At 35.6% G+C, this 26,118-nt stretch overlaps 3 protein-coding genes across 4 annotated transcripts; all 3 read left to right on the top strand.

Annotated features, from left to right (window-relative positions):
• The first annotated feature begins 224 nt into the window (after positions 1–224).
• Positions 225–25,624, top strand: LOC140152323 (uncharacterized). Its single transcript, XM_072174626.1, is given in 6 exon segments — positions 225–2,077; positions 15,134–17,555; positions 17,657–17,880; positions 21,124–21,344; positions 22,405–23,139; positions 23,567–25,624. Coding segments are annotated over 6 exon segments (5,940 nt in total). The 5' UTR covers positions 225–668; the 3' UTR covers positions 24,496–25,624.
• Positions 3,323–8,461, top strand: LOC140153510 (uncharacterized). 2 transcript variants are annotated; one of them, XM_072176279.1, is made up of 2 exons: positions 3,323–4,285; positions 7,087–8,461. In XM_072176279.1, the coding sequence occupies exon 2, from the start codon at positions 7,275–7,277 to the stop codon at positions 8,340–8,342; it is 1,068 nt and encodes a 355-aa protein (XP_072032380.1). In that variant the 5' UTR covers positions 3,323–4,285; positions 7,087–7,274; the 3' UTR covers positions 8,343–8,461. The 2 variants fall into 2 exon arrangements, with proteins under 2 accessions (XP_072032380.1, XP_072032381.1); XM_072176280.1 differs by lacking the exon at positions 3,323–4,285 and adding an exon at positions 5,831–5,841.
• LOC140153509 (uncharacterized) lies at positions 8,390–12,707 on the top strand. The gene is made up of 2 exons (XM_072176278.1): positions 8,390–8,510; positions 10,197–12,707. Exon 2 carries the CDS (start codon positions 10,198–10,200, stop codon positions 11,440–11,442), a length of 1,245 nt encoding a protein of 414 aa, XP_072032379.1. The 5' UTR covers positions 8,390–8,510; position 10,197; the 3' UTR covers positions 11,443–12,707.
• Positions 25,625–26,118: the final 494 nt, after the last annotated feature.

Raw genomic sequence — 26,118 nt, 5'->3', positions numbered from 1 at the left:
ATGTCAGAGCCCCCTTTTTGACATGAAAATTATGGGTCAACCCCATAGAAAAGCATATAAACTCAATTTTCCCTCAAACTCAATTTGTGGTCATTTTTTTCTGGCCCCCTCTCTCCTTTAGGAGGGGGTCATCAACAATTTTAAGGGCCCCTTTTTGCATCAGCCCCCCCCCCCAACAAGTGCTTGAAAAATTTGTAAAATTATCCATGTTATATGAATAAAGCTTAAAATGTTTAGTGAGGGAGGAATACAAACCGGCTGGGACCTAGATAAATTTTGGACCCACGGTATTTTCACTGGGCTTTTGGACCGAGGAGTCTGAGGACCCACCTTCAAGCAATGCTTAAAATATCTGATAAGTAGGCTTGGGCTACTCAATTACGTGCAATTTAATTTTTTTCTCTTCTCCCTTTTCTCTTTCCGGCTGTAGCCCCCTTGATCTGCGTCTGGTCCAAAACAGAAGCTAGTAGTGGGCACTTCTTTACATGTATCCATATGCGGAGGGAGAGTGTCTGAGCTGAGGGAGGATGCATGGAAAAAAATAAAAATATAGGCAGAATTGAAGCAAATATGCGGTAATTGCGTAGCAGTCTCGCCTGTCGCATTTCATGGAACAATCGGCCCTCATTATCGGGTGATGAGGCTTAGAAAAACAGTATGTTTGCTTAATGCAAATTTTCCTGCTTTTGTTAAATTACAGAATCATGAGGAATTTATCAGCCGAGTTAGTTGACCGTCTACCATTTCATACATGCAAGTATTGCACACAAAAATTCTATTATGATACCAGTCGATATTTGCAACATTTAAGGCACCATGAAAACTGGATACATCCATACAGGAATGGCTCCTTCCAACAAGCCGTAGCAAACATTCTAAACTATCAGAATGCATATTGCAAATACAATACGCGGATAAATATCAAGAACAAAATGCCTTTGCAATGTCAATATTATCCAAAGAGATTTATATATGCAAGTCAAAAGAGTCAACATGACAGAGTACATATCATTAAGAAACCCTACCAATGTAAACATTGCAAGAAGAGTTTCACAACATCAAAGTACAAGGCCACACATGAAAGGAATCATACCAAAGGGAAACCTTACCAATGTAAACATTGTAACAAGTGTTTCTCCAGCTCAAGTAATAAGACCACACATGAAAGGATTCATACCAAAGAGAAACCTTACCAATGTAGACATTGTTGCAAGAGTTTCTACCAGCTAGGTAGTAAGACCACACATGAAAGGATTCATACCAAAGAGAAACCTTACCAATGTAAACATTGCAACAAAAGTTTCACAACATCAGGTCACAAAATTATACATGAAAGGATTCATACCAAAGAAAAGCCTTTCCGATGTAAACATTGCAACAAGAGTTTCTCTGACTCAAGTAGTAAGACCACACATGAAAGGATTCACACTAAAGAGAAACCCTTCCAATGTAAATATTGTAACAAGAGTTTCACAAGATCAAGTGACAAGATTGTACATGAAAGGATTCATACCAAAGAGAAACCCTACCAATGTAAACATTGTAACAAGAGTTTCAGAACATCAGGTGACAAGACTAACCATGAAAGGATTCATACCAAAGAGAAACCTTACCAATGTAAACATTGCAACAAGAGTTTCTCGCAACAAGGAGGCAGGACTAGACATGAAAGGATTCATACCAAAGAGAAACCTTTCCAATGTATGCACTGCAACACTAGATTCTCATCGTCAAGTGAGAAGACTACACATGAAAGGATTCATACCAAAGAGAAACCTTACCAATGTATGCACTGCCACAAGAGTTTCACAACATCAAGTAACAAGACAAAACATGAAAGGATTCATGCCAAAGAGAAACCATACCAATGTAAACATTGTAACAAGAGTTTCTCAACATCAGGTAGTAAGACTAGACATGAAAGGATTTATTGTAAACAAGTTTCTGTGACTCAAGTCAGACGTGAAATTAATACTAAAGAGAAGCCTTACCAATGTAAACATTGCAATAAGAGTTTCTCAACATCAAAGGACAAGACCACACATGAAAGGATTCATACCAACAAGAAATTTCTAGTGTAAACATTGCAACAAGTGTTTCTCACAGCTGTGTAACAAGACCATACACACATGATGAGAAAGGATTCATACCAAATAAATGCAGTGATTTATAGTATGCTACGCACAGCCATAATGCCTAGACGTTTATCCACAAGCCTCAGCACACTTAACAGGTTGTTGCTGACCACTATCGCTCCATATATCATTCCATAAACCATTAAACAACACAGGGAGTTGGAGCTAAGAAATGCACCCCCCATACACATTCCACAATTGGTGAGGTATGGGGTAATAGCCAGGGTGCCATCCACCTGTCTTTTGGACAGCCAAAGTCAAAAGTAGACGTAGTAGTCCCTGGTGATACTCTTGTTTACCCTACTATTCCATTTCACTTTGATGTCCTCTTTAAAGATAGAAAGGGTTCCAGAAGAATATATAATATTCTGGTTTGAAAACCAATTGTTAAGTAAATATGTACAAAATGGGAAGAAAAGCTTGAAGCTACAGTTGATCCTTCAAGATGGAATGTTATTTTTAATACACCCTTCAAATGTACAATAAGTACTAAACTCAGGTGGTTTCAATTCAGAATAATTCACAGAATCCTTGGTACAAACGCATTTTTATTTAAAATAGGGATAAAAGATTCCAGTCTGTGTACCTTCTGTCTGGAGGAGAATGAAACTATGATTCATATTTTGCGATTGTCATGTGGTTAAGAAATTTTGGGATGATGTGAAAAGGTGGATCGAAAACAAAGTTAATATAAACCTCTCTTGGAAAAAAGATAATCTTCTTTTTGGCGTTGGTCCTAGTTATATTGTTTTGGATTTGATTATAATTTTATGCAGATTCCATATATATAAAATGAAAATGAAAGAAAATAACCCTTCGATCCACATTTTCAAGAAAGAACTGCAAAATCATTATAAATTAGAAAAATATATTTACATATGTAATAATAATATTGGTATATTTTATAAAAGATGGGGCATTTTCAATTCACTCTGTAGAGAATAAGATTTAGACCCTCATACACGCGGAGAGGTTTTGCATGGCGATGTGTAGTGGCAGAACCTTGTGATGTGAGGTTCTGTACTTACATAGCGCCAGCAGAGAGCCTCTCTGTGTGTATGCAATTATACTTCATTATTATGTGGATCATGTAATATCATTGCGTATCATGTGTATGATTAATGTTTACCTCTGTTTAAAATTTAACTTGAATAAATGTTTTTTTCCTCTGAAAAAAATTAAAAAGTAGACGGGTGGAAAAAACATCAACACGTCCAGAAGACGGGCAGAAAATTTAATTTGAATATATTAAAGGTCTATGAAAATAATATAACATTTAAAACACCTTGATATTCAATCAATTGGATTGCCAGGGTTCTGGAGTCACCAAGGTCAAGGTGGAGCATGCAGCAGGAGAAAGGTTAATTAGTTTTTCATTACTTTATGTGCTGAAACTTGCAAAGGGATTTTATATAGTTGCTTGTATAAAGATGAATTAAATTGCTTTCTTTTTTTTTGAGCAATAGTGGTTTGTCATATACCGAAAATATAATGATATCGATCATGGCACATATCGATATTGGACCCTAACAATTTTTGACTGGCAGTTTCTGGATCATGGCTAACAAATTAGATTATTAGAGGGGCAGTTTGTGACTAACACCCTGCTCTCGATAGAGGGAGGTTCTAAGGAATGAGGGAAAATACGGGGTAAAAGTAAATAAAAAATGAAGTGGGTGATGGGTCTCTATAATAATGGAATAAAATGAATATTCATATATGGGTATCATCAGAAATAATGGCACCAAACCAAAGTGTGACAAAAGGTGTTCAGAAATGTTATTGTTTCTTATTGTAAGTATAACATATCTAAATTCATGAAAACATAAAATAAAATCAGTTATGTAACCAACTATATTGTTTCAACTGCTTTATTGGCAAAGGGGCAAAAGTAGTCTAAAATCTTCAAAAACAACACAAAATTTACATGTTATTCCTTGTCTTATTTTGACAAAATTGTGCAAATAAGTAATTTTTTTTGTTGGCCCCCACAATATATGTGGGGCTATATTATGTTATCACCCAAATGGTTGTGTTGAACTTTGTTTCTTTCTTTGTATTTTTGTTTCTTTGTTTGGCTGTCCGGGCGGAAGCAAATTCATTAATCCACTGTGCAGCTTCAACGCAATGGCTGGTCAACTTCAAACTTGGTACGGTGATAGGGCATGGTGGCCTCATGTGCTGTATAGTTTTGTGTCACATTATTTGCATATTTATGAATATGAATGAGCTCATTTGCATGTTTTGCCTACATTTCCATTAATCGACTCTGCAGCTCAAACACAATCACCGATCAATAATATTATCATTTTGGAAGAAAAAAGGAAAAATCTAAAAATTTAAAAAGATCGTACATTAAGGCTTTAAGCATGGCATGTCTAAACATCTTCGAAGAACAGGCTTCTCTATAGGGACTGCATCAAAGACAATTGATTCAGTCCTAATTTGGTCTAGAATTGGTGCATTCTTCCAATCATTCGGCAGAGCATTGCAAAGTACTGAAATAGAATGTTGCCAGTGCACTGAATGTGGTGCCTAAAATACTCAAGTGAGTAGATTGAACCATCATCAAAAAGATCTTTTATAAAAATAAAGCCAGTATCAATCCAGTCTCTATAGAAAAGTGTTTTCTTATAGTTACAGCATCATTGTTCCAAATGATTTGATTGTAGTAATCAGATATGTCAGGTTTATTTGAAGTACATTTAGTATTGAACCAGACTTTAAACATGTTGTTATAAAAAACAGGAAAGGTGTCAATAACATTCTTGCATACAGTGTTGATCTACAATTGCAATTGTTCATACCCATACCAAACTTGTTGACATATAGTAAAGTAGCATGTTTTTCCAGCAAGCAATACTAATTTTGTGATCAAAGACATCCATTAAAAAACATCTCAACCTGACATATGTTTATACCACCTCTTTCATAATCTGCAATAATGGTGTTATGCTTCACCGCTTGCACTCTATTTCAAATAAATTTAAAAAACATAGTTTGATGCACCCTATTGTACTAGGTTGCCTACATGTATTTTGAACAGTCCAAGCAAAATTAAACCCAACATTTTCAAACAAAATAGATTAGCATTTCTTTGCCATAAAATGTTAGCTTTTACTGTCAGATATATCCCCTTTTATTTTTGAGCCAAACAACTACGGCAAAGCAAAGAAAATTGGAATTTACTACCAGCGCACATGTCGCGCCCATACGTACCACTCCTTCGGTCATGTTGTGGTACGACCCTTTGTTGTGTATATCACCGTCCTGCACGCCGTAATGCGTACTGTGTGTTATGAACATCGTGTATGCGTTCGACGAATAATTCCATCGTAATAATAAAGCGCCGAATCCGGCGTTTTATTCAAAATCTCGGATTTTGACAAAACTACAGCACCTAGAGTCTTGATTTTTGCAGGGTATATTGGTTTAATAAAGTACAATTTAATCGTGTAAAAAAGGAATTTTAAAAATTCAGTGAGGGCGTCTTCCTCAGCAATGTTATAATATGGCTTTAAGTTGAAGTGCAATTTTATCAACATGTTTGATGCAATCACCCTTCATCCGTGTTTTCGTCTGACCGAATTTCCATTGCTTTACATGGTGTGGTTTTGGTGTCATGCTTCACCAATTTCTACTAGATTTCGATAACAAAGGCCTCTAGCATCGAATCTCTATCGCAATTGGAAGCTAGACTTCTCGAGTTAGTATCAAGCCTTGCCCTGTCCTAGTTCACCTAAAAAGTTTGCATAGAAAGTTCATTGACACTAATGTGTTAATAAACTTTGGTCTCTAGCCACAAATATCCAGATTACAAGTTCAGTGTCAAACAAAGCTGAACATTGTTTAACTTGTTTATATTAAATATTTTGCCGACTGTATATATTTTCAATAAATATCATTGCTATACACAAACAACTGTTAGAAGACCATTTAAAAAAATTATTAATACAAAGAATTTCACACTCCACTTTGACTCGATCGGTGATGATACCAAGGTGTATGCTGGGTACCTACCTGTAAATAAATTACCGGTATACCCAAGCAAGCAAAAATTACCTGAAAAATCCCAGCCTTTATTTGTCCCAGCTATAGTTTGTGTTTTGTTGACATTTTTTTATGATAGCGCTGATCAGCTTAGTACAGCCGCTCTATTAGGGGCTGTGCAATAATTATGAGCCCCCCCGGGGTAAAATTTCAAACGGCTCGCCAACAATTTTTGGGATCCCCAATTGCAAACCTTAAATGGTGTACATGTATGTTGCGAGCCCAGCAAGCAGGAAAATTTGCATATTTATGCGTTTCCGTACTGTTTTCCTAAGCCTTTTTAGAGCGTTTTATTAAAAAGGCGCCCCATGAATGCGTGCCAAAAATTGCTTGCCCCCCCCTCTCGGGTTGCCAAAAATTGCTTGCCCCCAAATTTTACCCTCCCCCAGGGCTCATAATTATTGTACAGCCCCTTCTTATCATTGTAAGCTCTGTTTGTCATGATATAATTTGTGTGCAACATTTATGAATGTGAGAAAGAATGTTCACTGCCTTTAGTATAGTGTGTTGCAATTTGAGTGGTAAATTTGAACCAGAAGTTAATTTGTAATTCTACAAAACATAGTGATATAGTATACAGAGCACTGCTTACACACTGTATCAATTGCTTTGTTGTATGGAACGCTATGTGCCAGCTAAACTGTACGTATTGTGATCCAATACATGCAAGCCATCTACTGCTCGTACCACTATTTGGCTGTGCACTAATTAGGGACCCCTTAGTTTTGGCAAAATAAAAGGGGGGCCAAACTATTTTTGGCAAGCCGTAAAGAGGGAAGGAAAGCAATTTTTGGACCACAATCATTAATATTGGGTACCTTTTACACAACGGTCTAAAAGGCTTTAAGAAAATAGTACAGAAACGCTTAATGTAAATTTTCCTGCTTTTGTTAAATTACAGAATCATGAGGAATTTATCAGCCAAGTTAGTCGACCGCCTACCATTTCATACATGCAGGTATTGCACACAACGATTATATTATGATACTAGTCGATATTTGCAACATTTAAGGCACCATGAAAACTGGATTCATCCATACAGGAATAGCTCCTTCCAACTAGCAGTAGCAAACATTCGAAACTATCAGAATGCATATTGCAAATACAATGTATGGAAAGAAATCAAGAACAAAATGCCTTTGCAATGTCAATATTATCCAAAGAGATATGCAAGTCAAAAGACTCAACATAACAGAGTGCATATCATTGAGAAACCCTACCAATGTAAACATTGCAAGAAGAGTTTCACAACATCGAAGTACATCCAGGGCCACACATGAAAGGAATCATACCAAAGGGAAACCTTACCAATGTAAACATTGTAACAAGTGTTTCTCCAGCTCAAGTAATAAGACCACACATGAAAGGATTCATACCAATGGGAAACCTTACCAATGTAAACATTGTAACAAGTGTTTCTCCAGCTCAAGTAATAAGACTAAACATGAAAGGATTCATACTAAAGAGAAGATTTACCAATGTAAACATTGCAACAAGAGTTTCACAACATCAGGTAGTAAGATTATACATGAAAGGATTCATACCAAAGAGAAACCTTACCAATGTAAATATTGTAACAAGAGTTTCTACCAGCTAGGTAATAAGACTAGACATGAAAGGATTCATACCAAAGAGAAACCCTACCAATGTAAACATTGCAATAAGAGTTTCACAAGATCAGATCACAAGATTATACATGAAAGGATTCATACCAAAGAAAAGCCTTACCAATGTAAACATTGCAACAAGAGTTTCTGTGACTCGAGTAGTAAGACTAAACATGAAAGGGTTCATACCAAAGAGAAACCCTACCAATGTAATCATTGCAACAAGAGTTTCATAACATCAAGTCATAAGACCACACATGAAAGGATTCATACCAAAGAGAAACCTTTCATATGTAAACATTGCGACAAGAGTTTCAGATCATCAAGTCAGAAGACCAGGCATGAAAGGATTCATACCAAAGAGAAACCTTACCAATGTAAACATTGCAACAAGAGTTTCTCTGACTCGAGTAGTAAGAGTAAACATGAAAGGATTCATACCAAAGAGAAACCTCACCAATGTAATCATTGCAACAAGAGTTTCATAACATCAAGTCATAAGACCACACATGAAAGGATTCAAACCAAAGAGAAACCTTTGCATATGTAAACATTGCGACAAGAGTTTCAGATCATCAAGTCAGAAGACCAGGCATGAAAGGATTCATACCAAAGAGAAACCTTACCAATGTAAACATTGCAACAAGAGTTTCATAACATCAGATCAGAAGACCAGGCATGAAAGGATTCATACCAAAGAGAAACCAGGGTGCTAAGGGTAGGTGTCGCCCAATTCTTGAAATAATTATGGCGCGCGGAGCGCGTGATAATTTGCACAAATAGGGCCTACCACAAATTAATTTTGGTTAAAATGAAGTTGAATATCGGTTTTAAATTGATCTTTCAAATGATCCTGTGCTGAATTGCGCTTGAATTGCAAAAATTTTGACTTCCATCGCTTAGAAAGGTGCGGAATCAATGCTGAATTGGTCAATTTGGCACCCCTCCCCCCCTAAGAGTGGAGCACATGCCCCCCCCTGCAAATTGAGAGCAACATCGGGGCCCATACTCAAGATTTTAATACTAAAGACTTGTTTATCAGGGGCTTAGCCAGCTTTCTTGGTCAGGTGGGCAAAATATAAATTTCAGGGCAAAGACGAAAAAATTGCTGGTTGCATGACTTGCATCATTTTGACCCGTTATTATCATTGGTATACATACATATACCCTTTTCTTATAGAGACTGTACAATACATTTAAAGTATAAAAAAAAAAAAAAAATCTTTAATGGGATACTGGTGCTGAGCGCGCGTAGCACGCCAAAAAATGTATTTTATACTATTTTTTGGCCATAGCAAGGTAAAAAAAGGGTATTATTGGTACAATATGCGCGCGTAGGATGCAAATATTCTGTATGCTCTTGTTCTTTTGGTATTTTCTTGTTTGAAACTTAATTGACCCCCCTCCTTTAGTAACCAAAACTTTTTGGTGCCCCCCCCTTTTGTGCAACTCAAAACTTTTTGTGTCCCCCCCACGTTTTGCCCAGCCCCCAACCAAAGTATTTATGAACGGTCCCTTATTATCCTCTTCAACAATAGGATTAAAGATTGGCATTTGACTGACACTAAAATGAGAAACATGTAGGACAAATATTAGGTAAATATGAATACAACCTTTAAATGCACATTTTGCACTGTAACTCGAAATACAATTTGCGGACTTTACGAGTGGTTTGAGATGGATGGTCACATTTTTGACCAAAAATCACATTTTGATCAAAATCACATTTTTGAGCAGAAATCACGTTTTAAAGCAAATTTTGACCAAATATTACGCTCGACTTTGTCTTGTGTGATATTTGTAAACTCTAGCTCATTTGATAAATTCAGGTACATTGTATCATGCTCAATCCGTCCAATTTTATATCAAACTTTGTTTGGTGATTGGATATGGTGGCCTGATATGCTGTATAATTTTGTGTCATGTTATTTGCAAATTTATGAATATTAATGAGCAGATTGGATATTTGTATTTACAAACCTTTTTTATGTATACACATTTGTGTGGGGCCACATGTATGAACCACATAATTCTAGTTTGTAACGTTGAGAACAAAGTACAAAATATGGTTCAAGCATGCATGCATTATATAATCACCCTAATTATTTCTGATTATTCCCTCCAATTTTTCTCATTTATTCTTGTGCAAAGAATGGCGAGTAAATATGTTTAAATGCATGCTTCAACCATATTTTGTACTTCCTCAAAATTGCAACAAATTACTACAATTTATCGTAGCAGGCTGACGACATGCAGTCACACCACTGCAAGAAACATTCCATTTTGCCTAAACATGTTGAGCAGTAGGGATAAACTTGTTTTTCCTTGATGGGCTGGTATACTATTAAGATACATTGCTGCCATATAACAGTATATATCTCTTTCACTACTTTTGTTATTACAGAATGATGAGGAATATATCAGCCAAGCTAGTCGACCGCCTACCATTTCATATATGCAAGTATTGCACACAAAGATTCTATTATGATGCAAGTCGATATTTGCAACATCTAAGGCACCATGAAAACTGGATTCATCCATACAGGAATGGCTCCTTCAAACAAGCAACAGCAAACATTCTAAAATATCAGAAAGCTTATTGCAAATACATTGTGTGGAAAGAAAGTAAGAACCAGATGTCTTTGCAATGTCAATATTATCCAAAGAGATATGGAACTCAACATGACAGAGTTAATACCAAAGAGAAACCCTACCAATGTAAACATTGCAAGAAGAGTTTCTCCCAGCTATGTAACAAGACTGCACATGAAAGGATTCATACCAAAGAGAAACCTTACCAATGTAAACACTGCAACAAGTGTTTCTCCCAGCTATGTAACAAGACCACACATGAAATGATTCATACCGAAGAGAAACCCTACCAATGTAAACATTGTAACAAGAGTTTCTATCAGCTAGGTAATAAGACTATACATGAAAGGATTCATACCAAAGAGAAACCTTACCAATGTAAACATTGCAACAAGAGTTTCTCCTGGCTTGGTAATAAGACTAGACATGAAAGGATTCATACCAAAGAGAAACCATACCAATGTAAACATTGTAACAAGAGTTTCTCCGACTCAAGTGACAAGACTAAACATGAAAGAATTCATACCAAAGAGAAACCATTCCACTGGAAACATTGCAACGACAGTTTCACAACATCAGGTAGTAAGACCAGACATGAAAGGATTCATACCAAAGGGAAATTTTACCATTGTAAACATTGCAACAACAGTTTCACAACATCAAGTCACAAGGCCAGACATGAAAGGATTCATACTAAAGAGAAACCTTACCAATGTAAACATTGCAACAAGAGTTTCTCTGACTCAAGTAGTAAGACTAAACATGAAAGAATTCATACCAAAGAGAAACCCTACCAATGTAAACATTGCAAGAAGAGTTTCAAAACATCAAGTGACAAGACTAGACATGAAAGGATTCATACCAAAGAGAAACCTTACCAATGTGAACATTGCAACAAGAGTTTCTCTGACCCAAGTAATAAGACTAAACATGAACGGATTCACACGAAAGAAAAGTCTTTTGAATGTAAACATTGCAACAAGAGTTTCTTACAGCTAGGGAACAAGACTAGCCATGAAAGGTTTCACACCGAAGAGAAACCTTACCAATGTCCATAAGAGTTTCTCTGACTCAGGTAATATGTCTAGGCATGAATGGATTCACATCAAAGAGAAATCTTACCAATGTAAACTTTGCAATAAGAGTTTCCTCTAGCTATGTAATAAGACATGAACACATGAAAGGATACATAAAAATATAAATCTGACCAATATAAACATTGCAACAAGAGTTTCTCACAGCTAGGGACCACGACTAGACATGAAAAGATTCATGAAGAGGAATGTATGTACTGCAACAAGTGTTTCTCAACATCAAGAGACATGACCAGACATGAAAGGATTTGTACCAGAGAGAAAAAGAACCCCTACCAATTTAAACATTGCCTAAAGAGTTTCACATTAAGACCAGACCTGAGAGGATTCATACCAAGGAAAAGGCTTAGTACGTGCCAACATTGCAGCATGAATTTGAGTGACTCCAGTAGCAATGTTTTGTCCTTGTTAAGCAATAGTTTATAGTCCTTGCATTATACGCTCACAACGTCAAGCGTAGTATATGTGCAAAATATGCGATGCATGACGGATAGCAGTATGCTTAATTTGCATGAAAGGATTCATACCAAAGAGAAACCTTACCTTACCAATGTAAACATTGCAACATGAGCTTTTTAAATCATATTTATAAGACCATACATGAATGAAAGGATTCATAATATAATAAAGAGAAAACTTATCAGTGTAAGCAAACAAATGATTCATTATGTAATGAAGCTTGGACCACGGTCAACACTGAGAATCGGGATTCGGGAATGTTTGGACAAAGAAATAACTGGACAAGAATACCATAATTATTTTGCTAATTAATTGTTATTATGTTATCACTAAAATGCACATGCTCTTTCAAATGAGAAATTTCATAGTTGCTTAACCATTAATTTGTTTCAACAAAGAAAAAAACCTGTCTTGTTTTTCTTATGTATATATTTTTATAATATATAGCAGTGGTCATGCTGTTAGCAAACACAAATTTCATTTTGATGTGATAATTTATTTATTCTTAAAAAATCACCACAGTTATTAAAATAACTGGGCTAACTCCACAGAAATGGTACATTTGCATGAATTTGAAGTTCATTCAATGCTTCAAAGTTATTGTTTCCTGCAAAGTAGACTAACAATGCACTCCTGCATAATTTTAAACATTTTGATGACAAATTGAAGTTTGGGGAATTGGAACAGATTGGTGTATCCTAATTTTGCAGGAAATTGCTGATCTTATGAGTATTGCTGATCCCAGTGTACATGCACAAAAGATACTATTAGACAAGTGGTTTAATATCAGCTTTGATATCTTTACTGCAATTCCAGAACAAAATTTAAACTCATCAGTAACATTATAAATGTATACTATGGTAATGGCCTTCAAATATGGGATTTGAAATGTCCCGTCAGTAAAAAAAAAAATGAAAAAGCGTATTTTCTGTCATAACATAGTGGCGTACGTGAAGGACAAAATATGTTTCCGATCAAAACTTTTTTGAAAGATATGCTACTAGTAACAGAGTCGACACTCCTCCATGGTTATCTCTCAGTGCCCCGATTCCATTTGTAATTGAAGTTTAAGGTTTAAATAGCTTTAAATTGTATCTTTAATAGTTAACAAGGACTAACTTTTATAGGATAATAGCTAGCTCTAAACCTATACGCCACTATGTGAAATGGAAAATTTTGAAAATCACTCTACGCCATATGTGTTGCGACCGACGAATTGTTGGTTTCAAGTTAAGGTGGTTTTAAATGCAAATTAAAGATCTATGGATCGTTTTCATCTTTGGCACAGAAGAAGATAATAATCATATAACTCATATATATGGTCTGTACGCATGCGTGACCAAAAAAACAAGTAAAAGGGGTGTTTTCTTAAGGCAAGGCAAGTTAAGGGTCTAAAAAACACTGATTTTCAAGAATAAGGGTAGTTTTCTAAATCTGAACAACTTGTTTAGGGAACCTTTTCAAATTTTTGGTAAATTACTAGTCCAAAAAGGGCATTTTTACTAGCCACAAACTCACTAGGGGGTAAATTATATATTCAATTATCTTAAGGGGCTAAATTTGCTGGTAGGGTAAAACTCGTTTAGGGGTGTTTGAAAAAATTTGGTCACGCATGCATACACTGTCATATTTGAGTGGTCCCCGGGTTGAGCAGTAGGGATAAACTTGTTTTTCCTTGATGGGCTGGTATACTATTAAGATACATTGCTGCCATATAACAGTATATGGTCAATTCCAAGCAACCTCGCCCAAATTGTCAAAATTTAAAAATCAAGTCAAATATGTGATTTTGGTCTCATATTGTAGCTAAAAAGCTATATTTTCTGAAAACGTACTTTTTTTAGGAGGAAATGGTGTCCATTGTTAGAAAAACATCCTAATTTGCATAAATTTGCATATTCTTGACTGGTAAAAGCAGCAAAACTAAAAACACAGCAACTGCTCTGTACTGTAAAATTTTGGAAACAAATTATGCATGTGAATATAAAGTTTATAAGCAGCTCAAATATAAACACCAGAAATTTTCAAATTTTTTAACGTGTAGCTTCGTCAGCATTGTTTGAGTACCAATTTTACGATTAAAAGCATCATTCCAAGAACGCAAAAGTATCATTTATTACCACTGCAATTTTAAAATAAGGTTGATTTTCATTGAAACTAGAATGCAAAGCAAATTTATTCATCCCTATCCAATGGCCCAAAAATAATTTTCAAAAAGTCTAATTTTGCGTGTAACGCAATTAATTATGTTGCATCAACGCTATGAATGATGCATAATTAATGCCCGTTGAAAAAAAAATATTCACATAGAATTCTGAAATGCATTGCACAGAATTATTTTCAGTAATTGATGTTTCAATTGCCTGAACCATTGTAAGTGACATAACTCACAAAACCCCTGCATCAAAAACATAAGATTGATGATTATTTCTTGATAGATGATGTGATAGTTGTTATGTTACATCCTATGGCTAACACCCAGTGCTAAATTTCACTTCCAAGAATTTTAGACTAGCAAAATGTTGACATAATTTTAGTTTAAAAATGTGACCATGCAACACAAGTTATCTGATTAAAAAAAATCAGTGATAAATATTTTTGGATAAATATTGATATTTGTCAGCTAACATAAGTAGCCAAGTATATAAAACACAATTTACTCAAATTTATTGATCTATTTATTTTTATTTTCAAACATGGAGTGCTTTTCCTTTTCTATGGGATTTTACACACAGCATCATTCCGCAACACTCCTTGCATCATTCCGCAACGTGACCTAGTGTCGGAAAATTTGGCATAAAGAGACGATGCCCAATTTTTTTTTTAATCCATTCTGACAATTGTCAGTTTACATCCTAAGCTTTAGATTAAGTGGCAAATTTAATATCTCAGATTACTAAACTCACAGAGTTTGTCAAAAATGTTTTAGTGCAAAAAATACTGGTCCCGTGCGCATCATTCCGCAACGCAAACTTTGCATATGCAAATTAGGAAATTAGGGTGGTTTGGAAAAGTTTCTCCTACCTTAATCATTCACTAACCAAAAATACTTTAACATTATGCTATTCACCTTGTGCTGTTAATACATATTTGGCTGCTGCATCAAAAAAAAAGAAATTCGTACAAAGGCAGTTTGCATCATTCCATAACGCTTGGAATTGCCCATATATCTCTTTCACTACTTTTGTTATTACAGAATGATGAGGAATATATCAGCCAAGCTAGTAGACTGCCTACCATTTCATATATGCAAGTATTGCACACAAAGATTCTATTATGATGCCAGTCGATATTTGCAACATCTAAGGCACCATGAAAACTGGATTCATCCATACAGGAATGGCTCCTTCAAACAAGCAACAGCAAACATTCTAAAATATCAGAAAGCTTATTGCAAATACATTGTGTGGAATGAAAGTAAGAACCAGATGTCTTTGCAATGTCAATATTATCCAAAGAGATTTGGAAGTCAAAATACTCAGCATGACAGAGTTCATACCAAAGAGAAACCCTACCAATGTAAACATTGCAACAAGAGTTTCTCCCAGCTATGTAGCAAGACCGTACATGAAAGGACTCATACCAAAGAGAAACCTTACCAATGTAAACATTGCAACAAGAGTTTCAGATCATCAAATGACAAGACCAGGCATGAAAGGATTCATACCAAAGAGAAACCATACCAATGTAAACATTGCAACAAGAGTTTCTCTTACTTAAGTCAGAAGACTACACATGAACGGATTCATTCCAAAGAAAAACCATTCCAATGTAAACATTGTAACAAGGGTTTCTTAGCATCAAGTGACAAGATCAGACATGAAAGGATCCATACCAAAGAGAAACCATACCAATGTGAACATTGCAACAAGAGTTTCTCTGACTCAAGTAATAGGACTACACATGAACGGATTCATTCCAAAGAAAAACCATTCCAATGTAAACATTGTAACAAGGGTTTCTCAGCATCAAGTGACAAGATTAGACATGAAAGGATTCATAATAAAGAGAAGCTTTACCAATGTTCATATTGCTGCAAGAGTTTTGCAACATCAGATGACAAGACCACACTCAAAAGGATTCATACCAAAGAGAAATCTTACCAATGTAAACATTGCAACAAGAGTTTCTCCCGGCTAGATACTAAGAACATACATGAAAGGATTCATACCAAAGAGAAACCTTACCAATGTAAACATTGCAACAAAAATTTCACAACATCAGGTCAGAAGACCATACATGAAATGAATCATACCAAAGAGATCCCTTACCAATGTAAACATTGCAACAAGAGTTTCTCCCAGCTATGTAACAAGACCACACATGAAAGGACTCATACCAAAGAGAAACCTTACCAATGTATGCACTGCAACAAGAGGTTCTCCCAGCTAAGTAACAAGACCAGACATGAAAGGATTCATACCAAAGAGAAACCTTACCAATGTAAATATTGTAATAAGAATTTCAGAACATCAAGTGACAAGACCATACATGAAAGGATTCATACCAAAGAGAAGCCTTACCAATGTAAACATTGCAACAAGAGTTTCTCCCGGATAGGTAATAAGACTATACATGAAAGGACTCATACCAAAGAGAAACCTTACCAATGTAAATATTGCAGCAAGAATTTCTCTGAGACCGGTGCAAAGACTGTACATGAAAGGATACACACCAAAGAGAAACCATACCAATGTAAACATTGCAACAAGAGTTTCTCTTACTTAAGTCAGAAGACTACACATGAACGGATTCATTCCAAAGAAAAACCATTCCAATGTAAACATTGTAACAAGGGTTTCTCAGCATCAAGTGACAAGATTAGACATGAAAGGATTCATAATAAAGAGAAGCTTTACCAATGTTCATATTGCTGCAAGAGTTTTGCAACATCAGATGACAAGACCACACTCAAAAGGATTCATACCAAAGAGAAATCTTACCAATGTAAACATTGCAACAAGAGTTTCTCCCGGCTAGATACTAAGAACATACATGAAAGGATTCATACCAAAGAGAAACCTTACCAATGTAAACATTGCAACAAAAATTTCACAACATCAGGTCAGAAGACCATACATGAAATGAATCATACCAAAGAGATCCCTTACCAATGTAAACATTGCAACAAGAGTTTCTCCCAGCTATGTAACAAGACCACACATGAAAGGACTCATACCAAAGAGAAACCTTACCAATGTATGCACTGCAACAAGAGGTTCTCCCAGCTAAGTAACAAGACCAGACATGAAAGGATTCATACCAAAGAGAAACCTTACCAATGTAAATATTGTAATAAGAATTTCAGAACATCAAGTGACAAGACCATACATGAAAGGATTCATACCAAAGAGAAGCCTTACCAATGTAAACATTGCAACAAGAGTTTCTCCCGGATAGGTAATAAGACTATACATGAAAGGACTCATACCAAAGAGAAACCTTACCAATGTAAATATTGCAGCAAGAATTTCTCTGAGACAGGTGCAAAGACTGTACATGAAAGGATACACACCAAAGAGAAACCATACCAATGTAAACATTGCAACAAGAGTTTCTCTTACTTCAGTCAGAAGACTACACATGAACGGATTCATTCCAAAGAAAACCATTCCAATGTAAACATTGTAACAAGGGTTTCTCAGCATCAAGTGACAAGATCAGACATGAAAGGATTCATACCAAAGAGAAACCATACCAATGTAAACATTGCAACAAGAGTTTCTCTGACTCAAGTAATAGGACTACACATGAACGGATTCATTCCAAAGAAAAACCATTCCAATGTTAACATTGTAACAAGGGTTTCTCAGCATCAAGTGACAAGACTAGACATGAAAGGATTCACACCAAAGAGAAACCTTACCAATGTGAACATTTCAACAAGAGTTTCTCTGACCCAAGTAATAAGACTAAACATGAACGGATTCACACGAAAGAAAAGTCTTATTAATGTAAACATTGCAACAAGAGTTTCTTACAGCTAGGGAACAAGACTAGCCATGAAAGGTTTCACACCGAAGAGAAACCTTATCAATGTCCATAAGAGTTTCTCTGACTCGGGTAATATGTCTAGGCATGAATGGATTCACACCAAAGAGAAATCTTACCAATGTAAACTTTGCAATAAGAGTTTCCTCTATCTATGTAATAAGACATGAACACATGAAAGGATACATACAAAATATAAATCTGACCAATATATACATTGCAACAAGAGTTTCTCACAGCTAGGGACCACGACTAGACATGAAAAGATTCATGAAGAGGAATGTATGTACTGCAACAAGTGTTTCTCAACATCAAGAGACATGACCAGACATGAAAGGATTTGTACCAGAGAGAAAAAAGAACCCCTACCTATTTAAACATTGCCTAAAGAGTTTCACATTAAGACCAGACCTGAGAGGATTCATACCAAGGAAAAGGCTTAATGCGTGCCAACATTGCAGCATGAATTTGAGTGACTCCAGTAGCAATGTTTTGTCCTTGTTAAGCAATAGTTTATAGTCCTTGCATTATATCGTTCATGACGTCAAGCGTGTGCATATGTGCAAAAATATGCGATGCATGACGGATAGCAGTATGCTTAATTTGCATGAAAGGATTCATACCAAAGAGAAACCTTACCAATGTAAACATTGCAACATGAGCTTTTTTAAATCATATTTTTAAGACCATACATGAATGAAAGGATTCATAATATAATAAAGAGAAAAGTTATCAGTGTTTAAGCAAACAAATGATTCATTATGTAATGAAGCTTGGACCACGGTCAACACTGAGAATCGGGATTCGGGAATGTTTGGACAAAGAAATAACTGGACAAGAATACCATAATTATTTTGCTAATTAATTGTTATTATGTTATCACTAAAATGCACATGCTCTTTAAAATGAGAAATTTCATAGTTGTTTAACTATGAATTTGTGAAAAAAAAGAAAAAAACCTGTCTTGTTTTTCTTATGTATATATTTTATAATATATATAGCAGTGGTCATATGCTGTTAGCAAACACAAATTTCATTTTGATGTGATAATTTATTTATTCTTAAAAAAATCACCACAGTTATTAAAATAACTGGGCTAACTCCACAGAAATGGTACATTTGCATGAATTTGAAGTTCATTCAATGCTTCAAAGTTATTGTTTCCTGCAAAGTAGACTAACAATGCACTCCTGCCTAATTTTAAACATTTTGATGACAAATTGAAGTTTGGGGAATTGGAACAGATTGGTGTATCCTAATTTTGCAGGAAATTGCTGATCTTATGAATATTGCTGATCCCAGTGTACATGCACAAAAGATACTATTAGACAAGTGGTTTAATATCAGCTTTGATATCTTTACTGCAATTCCAGAACAAAATTTAAACTCATCAGTAACATTATAAATGTATACTATGGTAATGGCCTTCAAATATGGGATTTGAAATGTCCCGTCAGTAAAAACAATGAAAAAGTGTATTTTCTGTCATAACATAGTGGCGTATGTGAAGGACAAAATATGTTTCCGATCAAAACTTTTTTGAAAGATATGCTACTAGTAACAGAGTCGACACTCCTCCATGGTTATGTCTCAGTGCCCCAATTCCATTTGTAATTGAAGTTTAAGGTTTAACCTATTAAATAGCTTTAATTGTATCCTTAATAGTTAACAAGGACTAACTTTTATAGGATAATAGCTAGCTCTAAACCTATATGCCACTATGTGAAATGGAAAATTTAGAAAATCACTCTACGCCATATGTGTTGCGACCGATTTAATTGTTGGTTTCAAGTTAAAGGGCATTTCGTGATCCACAGCCTCATCCCCCACTTTTCCCAAAAAAAAGTTGAGATTTTACACCACCGGATACCTCTGGCTACATAATGTTTATGTACCAAATATTTCTTGCAGATTAATTTGCTTAGCAAAAATATCGCCAAATTTGAATTTCGCTCTGGTGTACCAGAACGAAATTACAACACATTGTCTATGGAGCAGTGTAATACACATAATCATGCATAACTCACAAACGCAAAATCGGAATCAACTGAAATTTTGGAAATAAGCTTTTTTCGTGGATATCTACTGAAAAATGTCATAAAAAGAGGATGCTAGGATCACGAAATCCTCCTTTAAGGTGGTTTTAAACAGGGCTGTCAACTCTCACGCATTGGCCGTGAGTCTCACGCATTGGGTCACTTTCTCACGGTCTCACGCTAAGGTAGTATAATCTCACGCCTAGGTAGTAAATCTCATAAAAAGCTGGAAAATTAGTAAAATCTCACGCATCGTCATGAATAATTTGTTGCTCCTACCCCCCGCTTTCCACATTCTCGAGCACCGTGGCTCAAGTAATCATGGTACAAAATGAACATTGAGTCGGCAAAATCCGGCACGCCTCTGTCTCACGCCAAGCAATTCCAAAAAGTTGACAGCCCTGTTTTAAATGCAAATTAAAGATCTATGGATTGTTTTCATCTTTGGCACAGAAGAAGATAATAATTTTAAAAAAATTTCGGCAGTGTTTTCAGCACCCTACCTCCTCTGATTATTGCTCTCCAGGGACCGAGAAATTCCAGACCTGGATTACTGCCCTCATACGGTTGAAATTGCACATGTTCAAATAAATAGTCGTTCAAGAACAGGCCTGAAATTTCTCGGTCCCTGGAGATAATAATAATCAGAGGAGGTAGGGTGCCGAAAATTTTTAAAAATTATTATCTTCTGTGCACTCACATAAATGGTCTGTACGCATGAGTGACCAAAAAAACAAGTAAAAGGGGGTGTTTTTTTAAGGCAAGGCAAGTTACGCGCGGGACGCATTAAGGGTCTAAAAAACACTGATTTTCAAGAATAAGGGTAGTTTTCTGAATCTGAACAACTTGTTTAGGGTACCTTTTCAAATTTTTGGTAAATTACTAGTCCAAAAAGGGCATTTTTTACTAGCCAGAAACTCACTAGGGGGTAAATTATATATTCAATTATCTTAAGGGGCTAAATTTGCTGGTAGGGTAAAACCTCGTTTAGGGGTGTTTGAAAAAATTTGGTCACGCATGCATACACTGTCATATTTGAGTGGTCCCCCCGGGGTTGAGCAGTAGGGATAAACTTGTTTTTCCTTGATGGGCTGGTATACTATTAAGATACATTGCTGCCTATAACAGTATATCTCTTTCACTACTTTTGTTATTACAGAATGATGAGGAATATATCAGCCAAGCTAGTCGACCGTCTACCATTTCATATATGCAAGTATTGCACACAAAGATTCTATTATGATGCCAGTCGATATTTGCAACATCTAAGGCACCATGAAAACTGGATTCATCCATACAGGAATGGGTCCTTTAAACAAGCAACAGCAAACATTCTAAAATATCAGAAAGCTTATTGCAAATACATTATGTGGAAAGAAAGTAAGAACAAGATGTCTTTGCAAGGTCAATATTATCCAAAGAGATATGGAAGTCAAAAGACTCAACATGACAGAGTTCATACCAAAGAGAAACCCTACCAATGTAAACATTGCAACAAGAGTTTCTCCCAGCTATGTAGCAAGACCGTACATGAAAGGACTCATACCAAAGAGAAACCTTACCAATGTATGCATTGTAACAAGAGTTTCTCCCAGCTATGTAACAAGACCAGACATGAAAGGACTCATACCAAAGAGGAACCTTACCAATGTAAATATTGCAACAAGAGTTTCTCCCAGCTATGTAACAAGACCAGACATGAAATGACTCATACCAAAGAGAAACCTTACCAATGTAAAAATTGTAATAAGAATTTCAGAACATCAAGTGACAAGACCAGACATGAATGGATACATACCAAAGAAAAACCATTCCAATGTAAACATTGTAACAAGAGTTTCTCTGACTCAAGTAGTAAGACCAGACATGAAAGGACTCATACCAAAGAGGAACCTTACCAATGTAAATATTGCAACAAGAGTTTCTCCCGGCTAGGTAATAAGACTACACATGAAAGATTCATACCAAAGAGAAACCTTACCAATGTAAATATTGTAATAAGAATTTCAGAACATCAAGTGACAAGACCAGACATGAATGGATACATACCAAAAAGAAACCATACCAATGTAAACATTGCAACAAGAGTTTCTCCCAGCTAGGTAATAAGACCACACATGAACGGATTCATTCCAAAGAAAAACCATTCCAATGTAAACATTGTAACAAGGGTTTCTCAGCATCAAGTGACAAGATTAGACATGAAAGGATTCATAATAAAGAGAAGCTTTACCAATGTTCATATTGCTGCAAGAGTTTTGCAACATCAGATGACAAGACCACACTCAAAAGGATTCATACCAAAGAGAAATCTTACCAATGTAAACATTGCAACAAGAGTTTCTACAACAACAGGTCACTAAGAACATACATGAAAGGATTCATACCAAAGAGAAACCTTACCAATGTAAACATTGCAACAAAAATTTCACAACATCAGGTCAGAAGACCATACATGAAATGAATCATACCAAAGAGATCCCTTGCCAATGTAAACATTGCAACAAGAGTTTCTCCCAGCTATGTAACAAGACCACACATGAAAGGACTCATACCAAAGAGAAACCTTACCAATGTATGCACTGCAACAAGAGGTTCTCCCAGCTAAGTAACAAGACCAGACATGAAAGGATTCATACCAAAGAGAAACCTTACCAATGTAAATATTGTAATAAGAATTTCAGAACATCAAGTGACAAGACCATACATGAGAGGATTCATACCAAAGAGAAGCCTTACCAATGTAAACATTGCAACAAGAGTTTCTCCCGGATAGGTAATAAGACTATACATGAAAGGACTCATACCAAAGAGAAACCTTACCAATGTAAATATTGCAGCAAGAATTTCTCTGAGACAGGTGCAAAGACTGTACATGAAAGGTTACACACCAAAGAGAAACCATACCAATGTAAACATTGCAACAAGAGTTTCTCTTACTTAAGTCAGAAGACTACACATGAACGGATTCATTCCAAAGAAAAACCATTCCAATGTAAACATTGTAACAAGGGTTTCTCAGCATCAAGTGACAAGATCAGACATGAAAGGATTCATACCAAAGAGAAACCATACCAATGTAAACATTGCAACAAGAGTTTCTCTGACTCAAGTAATAGGACTACACATGAACGGATTCATTCCAAAGAAAAAACCATTCCAATGTTAACATTGTAACAAGGGTTTCTCAGCATCAAGTGACAAGACTAGACATGAAAGGATTCATACCAAAGAGAAACCTTACCAATGTGAACATTGCAACAAGAGTTTCTCTGACCCAAGTAATAAGACTAAACATGAACGGATTCACACGAAAGAAAAGTCTTATTAATGTAAACATTGCAACAAGAGTTTCTTACAGCTAGGGAACAAGACTAGCCATGAAAGGTTTCACACCGAAGAGAAACCTTATCAATGTCCATAAGAGTTTCTCTGACTCGGGTAATATGTCTAGGCATGAATGGATTCACACCAAAGAGAAATCTTACCAATGTAAACTTTGCAATAAGAGTTTCCTCTAGCTATGTAATAAGACATGAACACATGAAAGGATACATACAAAATATAAATCTGACCAATATAAACATTGCAACAAGAGTAAACATTCCAATGTAAACATTGTAACAAGAGTTTCTCTGACTCAAGTAGTAAGACCAGACATGAAAGGACTCATACCAAAGAGGAACCTTACCAATGTAAATATTGCAACAAGAGTTTCTCCCGGCTAGGTAATAAGACTACACATGAAAGGATTCATACCAAAGAGAAACCTTACCAATGTAAATATTGTAATAAGAATTTCAGAACATCAAGTGACAAGACCAGACATGAATGGATACATACCAAAAAGAAACCATACCAATGTAAACATTGCAACAAGAGTTTCTCCCAGCTAGGTAATAAGACCACACATGAAAGGATTCATACCAAAGAGAAACCTTACCAATGTAAATATTGCAACAAGAGTTTCTCCCGGCTAAGTCATAAGACTACACATGAAAGGATTCATACCAAAGAGAAACCTTATCAATGTAAATGTTGTAACAAGAATTTCAGAACGTCAGGTGACAAGACCAAACATGAAAGGATTCATACCAAAGAGAAACCTTACCAATGTAAATATTGCAACAAGAGTTTCTCCCAGCTAAGTAGTAAGACTACACATGAAAGGATTCATACCAAAGAGAAACCTTATCAATGTAAATGTTGTAACAAGAATTTCAGAACGTCAGGTGACAAGACCAAACATGAAAGGATTCATACCAAAGAGAAACCTTATCAATGTAAATGTTGTAACAAGAATTTCAGAACATCAAGTGACAAGACCAAACATGAAAGGATTCATACCAAAGAGAAACCTTACCAATGTAAACATTGCAACAAGAGTTTCACAACACCAGGTCAGAAGACCATACATGAAAGGATTCATACCAAAGAGGCAACAACAGTTTCACAATACCAGGTCAGAAGACCATACATGAAAGCATTCATACCAAAGAGAAACCGTACCAATGTAAACATTGCAACATGAGTTCCTCCGACTCAAGTAGTAAGACTAGGCATGAAAGGATTCATACCAAAGAAAAACCTTACAAACATGAAAGGATTCATACAAAAGGGACATCTTTGTGTTCTTTTTTTGCCAAATTTTATGACTTTGTCAATGTACGATATTTTAACAATTTTTCAAACCCGACTTTCGGCATGTCTGTAATTGTTTACACATGTCACAGCCAATGTTTGTGTGGATAGGACGACCAAGCAATTTTGAATTAATTTTTAATTACAACATTTTCATCTCTGATGTGTTCACTCTTTGGCAATCTGCTAAACTCTTGACCATTATGGAACATACCCAGGAAACATACTTCACAAGAAACCACAAGGAATAACCACAAATATAATGCAACTAATATCATGGTATGTTTATTCAATTCTCATGATACACATGTACATATTGAGGTATGTATTGATACATTTGGAATTACATATACATGGTTCATTGAACTTAAATTGGTTATAATATATTATCAAGTTAATATCATGATTTCTTTGCTGACAAGAGTGGCACAAATGAAAATACGAATGTATATACAATACTACACATTCAGGGACTGACGTGCAATAATTATAAGCTCCCCTCCCCTAGTAAAATTTCCAAACTGTGTGCCAAAAATATTTAAACGTTCCGTGCCGTCTCCCCACACCTTTTTAAAGCATTTTAAATTGCTCCCCCCATTTTACTTTCCTCTAGGGCTCATAATTATTGCACTGCCCCTTTTATAATACACCATGTTAAAAAAATAGAACTGACAATTATGTATTAATTAGAGATGAAAAAGTACCAGGATGTAATTATAGATCTATTTCCACATTGTTAATTAGTGTGTGCATGGGGTGGGGTTGTCAAACAAGGACAGCACACTGTAAATCCCTATCTGTAACACTTTTTACACATTCAGCATTTAGCCAAATTGTTTTCATTATCTATACATATGTGACCATCCACGTCGAAACACTCGTAAAGTCGGCCCCTGGTCAATTTTGTTTTCTTCCGTGTTTAGAAAATATATATCATATGCTTTACAATGATATATCATTTGACTTCAAACGATATCCAGAAGCGGAGTTATGGCTTGTTAAACTTTGCTCCTTCAGTAAAAAGGTACATTATTTTGGTACTTCAATATATCTCTTTTTCTATAAGGTGGTATTAAATATCAAATGGTCATAATTGGCCGTCACTTCAAATCATCCCCAAGTCAAACAAGGTTCAGGAATGTCCTCTCATTGTTAATTGTTGGTTAACCCACCACTTGAACAGGATTTAGCCAAAGCAAACAAACACTAAAGCTTATTATCCTCTTCAACAATAGGATTAAAGATTGGTATTTGACTGGACTGAAATGAGAAACTTGTAGGACAATTATTAGGTACATTTTGAATACAAGCTTTATGCACATTTTGGACTGTAACTCGAAATACAATTTGCCGACTTTACGAGCAGTTTGAGATGGATGGTCACATATATAAAGAGCTTTGTTGCAAAAGCCCTTACATCCACTTTTTGACATTTTGAGAAAATCAGCTTTTTTAATTGTGCAAGTATTACTTGTTTGATTTGATTCAATTTGGGTTTGGATAAAGTGTCAAT

This window comes from Amphiura filiformis, chromosome 5 (assembly GCF_039555335.1).
Source record: "Amphiura filiformis chromosome 5, Afil_fr2py, whole genome shotgun sequence".
NCBI classification, from domain to species: domain Eukaryota; kingdom Metazoa; phylum Echinodermata; class Ophiuroidea; order Amphilepidida; family Amphiuridae; genus Amphiura; species Amphiura filiformis.
This window is presented reverse-complemented; position numbering and strand designations above follow the sequence as displayed.